This window comes from Geotrypetes seraphini, chromosome 8 (assembly GCF_902459505.1).
Source record: "Geotrypetes seraphini chromosome 8, aGeoSer1.1, whole genome shotgun sequence".
Classification (NCBI taxonomy): domain Eukaryota; kingdom Metazoa; phylum Chordata; class Amphibia; order Gymnophiona; family Dermophiidae; genus Geotrypetes; species Geotrypetes seraphini.
This window is the reverse complement of record NC_047091.1, coordinates 63028088-63035894: the sequence shown is the minus strand read 5'-3', so window position 1 is coordinate 63035894 and position 7807 is coordinate 63028088. Positions and strand designations below refer to the sequence as shown.

General features: G+C 45.6%; 1 protein-coding gene across 4 annotated transcripts in view; it reads right to left on the bottom strand.

Annotated features, from left to right (window-relative positions):
- Positions 1 to 854: 854 nt before the first annotated feature.
- The window catches only part of ALKBH6 (alkB homolog 6), a 44404-nt gene continuing 37451 nt past the window's right edge, over positions 855 to 7807 (bottom strand). For 3 of the 4 annotated variants that reach the window (XM_033956389.1, XM_033956390.1, XM_033956391.1), the window contains one exon: positions 855 to 1057. In XM_033956389.1, coding sequence (XP_033812280.1) covers positions 926 to 1057 — 132 coding nt within the window. In that variant the 3' untranslated portion in view covers positions 855 to 925. Of the gene's footprint in view, positions 1058 to 1190; positions 1255 to 7807 lie in introns of all 4 variants that reach the window. The other variant, XM_033956392.1, reaches the window with a different exon arrangement.

The window sequence follows — 7807 nt, the reverse complement described above, 5'->3', positions numbered from 1 at the left end:
GATAATGCCTTGATCAGGGTTTCTCAGCCCAGTACTTGGACACCACCATTCAGGCAGATTTTCAGGATATCCACACTGAATAAGCAGGAGATAAAACTGTATGCACTACCTCCCTTTTAATGCAAATGTAACCGAGTCATATGCATTATGGATATCCTGAAAACCTGCCTGGATGGTGGCATCTGAAGGACTGGGTTGAGAATCATTGGCCCAGAAGAGGTGGTGGAGACAGAGAGTGTGTCCGAAGTTCAAGAGACCTGGGATAAGTACATGGGATCTCTCAGAGAGAAAAAGAGATAACAGTTACTGCGGACGGGCAGACTAATGGGCCAATTGGCCTTTATCTGCCATCATGTTTCTATGACCTAGCTGTAGAAAGAGGGGCACGTACCCCCTTCCTAAGCATGACTGGCTTGGCAGGGTTCAAATCCAAACTAAAGGCCCACTTCCCCTCACTGCTGTCAGATACCTAAACCCACTATAACCTCCCTAACCCTGAAATATCCTGTCTAAATTAGATTGTAAGCTCTTCTGAGCAGGGACTATTATAGCACCCTTTCAATTGAAGCATCTAGTTATATGAACCTTTTGTCCATTCCTATTGCTGCTTTCTCTCCCCCCCCCCCAACACCCTCCCCCCCCCAACACTTTATTTCATTCAAAAACACAGTAACAAGGTCCCAGCTTTATTCGCAATTAACCAAAAAAACCAACACAATTAAAATTGTCCAGGACGAGATCAAGCCATGTGACTGGCAAAGTGGTAATGAAGGGTTGCTCACTTCCTCTTGCCCAACGCAATGGTTGTCTTGAGGGACTTTGGGAACATAACGAAATGGTGAGGGACACCCGGGTCTCCCGGGTCAGCGTGTCTCCGTAGCGGGAGTCGCAGCTGGCGATGTTTGCAACATTCTCAGTGATGAAGTCAGAGGCCGGCAGGGCGGATTCCATGGAGGTAGCAGCTGTACATGTCCCCGCTGAGTACCCAGCAGGACTGCGTGGCTCCACCAGCAGGGAAAGAAAGTGCCGGTCCTGCTTCCATTTGGCAGGTCGTGACCTGTAGCAGGGGAGGGAGAGAACATGGATCTTAGGAGCTGCAACACCCAGGACCGTGGATACAAGTGACAAATTACATAATAACTGGGCAGACTTCTGTGAAAATGCTTGGATTAGGCTCAGATACCCCTCACCTTGATGCGACATCTGGACACACAAAACTGTTGTTTTCATGGTTTAGGATTGCTGATTTGTTTTCTTATGGTAGTGTTGGAAAGATGGGAGGAGAAAATGTGCTTAAAACCAGTACCATATACAACATAATAATATACAGCATACTTTTCTTTCTATTTTGTACTTTAATTTTACCTTCCTTCCCTAACAGGAGACCTGAAGCAGTATGGGGCTCATAATCAAAACTTTAAAACACATCCCAAAACCAGCCTAAGTCATCCCTTGGACATCCTAATACAGGGATATCCAAGTGCCGATAATCAAAATCAACTTTCTGGATGTGCAGTAGCACTTCTAGCTGCTGTGCGTCCCAGAGATCAAAGGGGTGTGTTGGGTGGTGGGAATCTGGTGGGTTCAACCTGGTCGTACTGCAGCATAATCAAAACTTTCCTAGAGGGAACTTAGATGTCGGCAGTTAGACTCTTTGAGTTGCGCCTAAGTTCCACAAACTGTCAAGAAGACCACTGGAGGATTTAAGGCATGACACCTCCCCCACCCCTCTTATGCCCCAGTGGTCCGATCCCCCTCCCACCACCCCAAAGAGCAGATAGGCTTCCCATCAGCTGATTGCGACAGAGGAATCCCCATCAGCTGAGCCAGTTTCAGGATTCCTGGTGGCTCAGCTGATGGGGATTGCCCCTGCCAGGATCAGCTGAGCCGTGGCACCCTATACCCCTCCCCCAACATCTCAACATCCCGAAAAGCCCTCACCCCCACCCAACATTCCCAGACCCTCATACCTTTGGATGAGAAAAAAGCAGGAGGTAAGCACACTCCCTCCTGCCTACAAGGCCGCGTACTGCAAATGCCAGTCAGGGGACTTCAGCCCCTCCCATTGCATCCCAAGATGCATTGGGAGAGGGAAGCCCCATCATTTGCAGCACTCTTTCGATTATGCTCCTCCAAGTGTGTATATATGTGCACTTTGGCAGCAAAAAATGGCATTTACCTATCACATTTGGGAAGTGTGCACATATGCACTCCGTGGGCAAGAGACAGATATGTGCAGAAGGTAACAACTGGAACCATGTTTGAGGAGCTGTGGGTGCCAGGAGAGTTGAAGCATCAGACAGAAGGTGTGCTCTGGGCAGTGCGAGTGTTATGGCTGCACAAGGTATAACATGAAGGGATTTGACTGAGTCACTCGAGGACACTCATTTCCTTCACACTGTTGGTTCTTTGGTTTTGAATCAGTGACCCTGCTGAAAGATGAATCTTCTCCCCGTGCCAGATCTATGCTAGACTGAAACATGTTTTTCTCCAGGCTCCATCTGGACTGTGCACTATCCATCCTTCCTTTGATCTTTCAAAGCATCCTCACATCGTGGGTCACCACAATGCTTTAGTGTAGGGATGGTGATAGCAGGACGATGCCTGTGTTTCCTTGTGGCACAGGTGTAAGGATGTTCCACTTTGGTCTCATCAGTTTTAAATCATTCTTTCAAATTAATTTCCATATGAATTACTTCAATCTTATCTACACCCCCCTTAATTCCATTCCCCTACCCACTATCTGCCCTAAATGAAATTCCTCACCCTAGATGAAAGTTGACAAAAATAAAGAATTAAAATAAAAAAACTAGAATGTAATTAGTAAACCTAATTTTCATAATAAATCATTGATAACCGATGCATCCTTTGGTGTCTCATTACCCCATTTTTACGCCGCCAGAAGGACATGGAGATGGGTCTGTAAAACAGCCAAATTGTCTTCTAGGGTGTCTTTATATTTGCCTATACTGGCAATGGAGCTTTCCCAGCCGGGCATGCAAAATGCCACCTTTCTTAGGTGGCAAGCACAAGGTCTACAATATCTTTTTCACCTGTTTTCGGAGGAGGGGAGCCTGGCCCCATGCCGAGCTGCAACAAACTTTTGACCTACAGGCTAATGATCTCTTCGCCTATTACCAGATCCGTCACTATGTTCAGTCCCTCCCAGTGGCTGCCCTTACTGAAGTCTGCAGGGAGGCGCTTTCGGAACTCTTCAGCCTTTCAGCCCAACAGAGGATTCCTCTACGATTTCATATTGTGGGGATCCGGGATTGCCAACCAAGTACGAATCTGGATATATTAGCGACAACGTAGGCTGAGGACTTGCATTGCCAGTTGACTGCTCAACAGGGTCCTGAAGAACATTCAGAAGGTGTCACCTAATATTACTCACTGGGAAATGCAATTGAAAATTGTTCTTGACTTTACATTCCCACCGGAACGTGCAGCCCGGATGGGGATTACTGCGTCGCATACTTGCCCCAAATGCAATCAGGCTCACACATCTTTGAGTCACATGTTTTGGGCCTGCCCCGCAATCCAACAGTTTGGAGACATCTTGGCCTATATACCACATCGCTTTGGGGAAGGCGATGGCTTCCGCAACTGAGGGCGTTATTTGGATTTTATAATATAGCCTCGCCCAAACCCAGGGGAATGTCAGCATTTATCTCCAGAGCCCTTTTGATGGAAAAAAAGCCATCCTCACCAACTGGCTCTCCGTGATCCCCGTCATATGCACAATGGAGATCCCTAATGATAGTGCACGCAACACTGGAGAGACGATGGTGGGAGACTTGACTCTTGGCCCAGGTCGCAAATTTTGTCAGGTGTGGGAGCACTTCTGGCAGGACCTCACACCGCGTGCTCGCAGTAGACTTTTAAATCTTTAAGATTTTATTCCCACTCTCAGTTGTTGGACTGGCCATGGATTCTTGGGGAGGGGAGGGGGGGAATGGGAGGGGGAACTGATTATATTGTTGAAAATGTTATTTCCTGAATGGTACTATTGTTTGTATTTACTGCTTCTTACTGCTGGAATAATTTAAATATAAATCATTGATAACCAAACTTCATATTTTTGGTGAAATATTCTGAATATAAGGATCCCAAACCTCCATAAAAGACGAGATTTTTTTAGGCGAGAACCTCGAACCTCCCAACTCTCAAATAAAAATAAGCGATGTAATTTATTCCTCCAATAACAAAAACTTGGAGATTCTTTCTGCAACCAAAAGTGCATAATACATTTATGCCCAATCATACAGGCTTTTTGAAATAAGACATTTTAGTTAGCCAAAAACTATTCCCCTAGGACAACCCACTATCGAATTACCCCATAAAGAACCCAAAAATAATAGGATGACACCCAAAATGAGTTGATCAAAGGACACAACCAAAAAGCATGAGATAATGTGCCAGGATCTTTATTACATTTAATACAAATTGGGTATCTATTAAATTCGCATGAAAAGCTTGAATTTGGGAAAAATAAGCCCTATGCAAAATTCTATAAGTACATTCTCTCCAAACATACCATTTTATAATCTTTGGTAGTCTATTAATAGATTGAGTAAAATCAAGAAGAGAATCTGAATTCCCAACTCCTCATTCCAATTTGTAGAATTTTATCATATGTACGGGTAGGTAATATATTCCACCACCACTTGTGTAATAAAGAAAACTGAATAGGCACATCATCACATTGATTAAAAAAAGAAGTAATTCTGTCATGAACTCCACAAGACAAATTCAATCTCTTCAATTTTATTAATATAAATTTACCAATTACATATATGCATATAATGATCCAGGACCCCCCCTCCCACTACAATAGAAAGGTCAGGAAAACTCTTAATCTTCCCAGTTTCATCCAATACTTGTGATAAATAATAAATACCTTTAAGCCCCCAAATTCTAAAAATCCTAGATGTCATACCAGGTTGAAAATCTCCATTACCCTGAATAGGTAGCAAATCTGTTATACATAGGTTATATCTCCATAATTTAATTAAATTTCCCCAAACTGACCTCATCAGTTTATAAAACATTTTCCCACGTGTGTGCTTTATTTTCTCAAATATGACACAATGCAGCAATTGGTTTTCCAGCAGTATTGACATCCCTCTTCACCCTCCCTTACAGACCAAAAACAGGGGAGGAGTTACTTTTGAAGCACTTCTTAAATTAGGGTGTTATTTATGCTGCTGTTTTGCCCTTGTGGACTTGGCATCGTGGAACACAAGAGTGCCATCAAGTGCCAAGTGAAAGAGAAGCACTTGTAGAGCATACTCTGGGGGCTGGACATCGTTTAGAGGATTATAAAATGTTGTGCAACAGCTGTTCCAAGAAAAACATGGGAGATGAAGAGATATGAAGCTTTATTACTTAGAACTGAGCAGAGGTTCATCTTTAAGTTTGGCACACTAGCTCCTGGAGGACGGAATATGGATATGGACCCAGTGGCATAGCGAGGAGGACTGGGGGCGCAGACCACCCTGGGCGCTGTTTTGGCTGAAGCGCCAAAACCTCGCCTTTCTGCCCGCCCACCCACCTCTTCAAATGATCGCCGGCAGGAAGCAGCATCTCTAACCTGCAGGCCTCTCTGACATCACTTCTTTATCCTGTCACCAGGAAGTGATGTCGGAGGGAGAGCTGAGGCACGAGCACCATGTTAGAGATGATGCTTGCTGCCAGCAATCATTTGAAGAGATACGCTGGAGGGGAAGAGGGGGGGGGGGGTGTCGCAGCAGGGAAGGCATGAACTCCTTCCCTTGCTCCACCTATCAGTATTTCTGTAACCTTCTTGCTTTTATTATGTGATAAAAGTTAGTTGTGTAGCGAGGGGGGAGAGGCGCCTGGATGGTGGTGCCCCTCCTCCAGCCTCTTCTCTGCCTCCATCCCTACCACAACATTTATTTTTTTTTTTCCGAAAATCGTCTAACTGTATGACCAGCCTTCTGATTGTCCACACCGCTAAGTCGTCCATCTTTATACCCCATTTTCGTCCAAAAATTTGTCCAAGTCAAAAATGCCTAGAAAAAGACCTTTTGGACATGGATGGGGTCAGCAAACTGATGGATTGGACACCCAAACATTGCACTGCTATGAACTTCACAAAAAGGGTGCCACATAAACATCTCACCACAACTCCCTTGCAGGTCAAGGTGAGCCCCCCCCAAAAAAAAAAAACCACACACCCCAAAACCACACACCCCAGAACCGACTAGACCCTGAGGGAGGAGCAGGTCTTATTCCCGATTCTCCCTCCACGCACCTGTCTACCACCCCAATAGCCCTTATGGCTGCTGGTGCCACTTATATGGCAGTGCATAAGGGTTTAGGAGTGCACGTTTCACCATGCATGCAGTGGTTAGAGTGGCTTATGGGCCTGGGTCCTCCTCTCTATGATTCACTGGCCCACCCCCCAGACCACTTAAGCCCTCTGTGTAGCTCTAGTAGGCTTTCCTATGCCAGGCTGCCAGATGCTGATGTTCTGGAGGCAGATATGTTAAAGCTACGATTATGATTTTTTTTTGGGGGGGGGGTCAGTGATCACTGGGGCAGTGTGTTTGGATTTGTACTTTATGTCTGCAGTGGTTATCTGATCACTTTGGATACCTTCTAGTGACTTAGACCTGGTTTTCGATGGCCTAAGTCACACCGTCCAAGTTCCGTCTAGGCAGTGCTGTTAAACTTTTGGTTATACATGCAGTACGCCAGTCTAGGATAGCTCACGTCCCACCCAAATCTAGCCCTCACCATTCCTTCTAAAATGCCCCTTTTAGCTCTGGGTGTACTGCAGCACTATGAAGGCCTAAGTCATTTTTACATATGTCTAAAACCCAGTTCGATTATCAGCACTTGGACGACTTGTCTCACTGATCGTCGAAGTGCCAATTTAGGCTGGTTTTTAGACATATTTCCATTTAGATTATGAGCGCCTATGCATTTAACATGTGCTAATCTTTAGCGCGCATTAAATCTGTTAGCGTACCTTAATAAAAAGGACCCCCTAGTGTTTCTGTTAACTATGGCAAATCGTACCATCAGTTCTAAATATTTTCCAGCATTTTAACTAGATAGAGCACTTTCAATTTTGGTTTTAGTGAGAGTTTGCCATGGGTTTAAAAAAAAAAAAAAATTCTTAAGTGCCCGTCCTTACCTTGAGCCCTTTCTTTGTACCTAAACTAAGTTTAACACAACAAAGAACTACCACTACTATACAAAGGTTTGGGAAGCGAGTGCTTTACTTCCTTTTTGTAGCAGGACAACAGAGGTTTACAATAAATGCTTTTGTTTTTTAGTAAAACTATTCTTACACTGTACAGTGGTACCTTGGATTACGAGCATAATACGTTCCAGGAGCATGCTCGTAATCCAAAATGCTCGTTTATCAAAGCGAGTTTCCCCATAGGAAATAATGGAAACTCGATTTGATGCGTTCCCCCCCTCCGAGAACCGGCATTGCTCCCCTTGAAGGCCCCCCCTGTGATCAGGCACCCCCCCCTGCCTCGAACCGGCACCCCCCCCCCGCCATGATCCGACCCCCCCCCCCCCGCCACAGCACCACCCCGCCGCTTCTTACCCTCATCTGGGGCACTCTTGAAGATCGGCCTACTCGTCTGCTGGGCCTTGAGCATCTGAGCATGCTCAAGGCCTGCGAGTTCACGTTCATGTTCAGAACGTGAACTCGCAGGCCTTGAGCATGCTCAGATGCTCAAGGCCCAGCAGATGAGTAGGCCGATCAAGAGCCCAGATGAGGGTAAGAAGTGGGCGGGGGGGGTGCCCAATTGTGTCGGGGAGG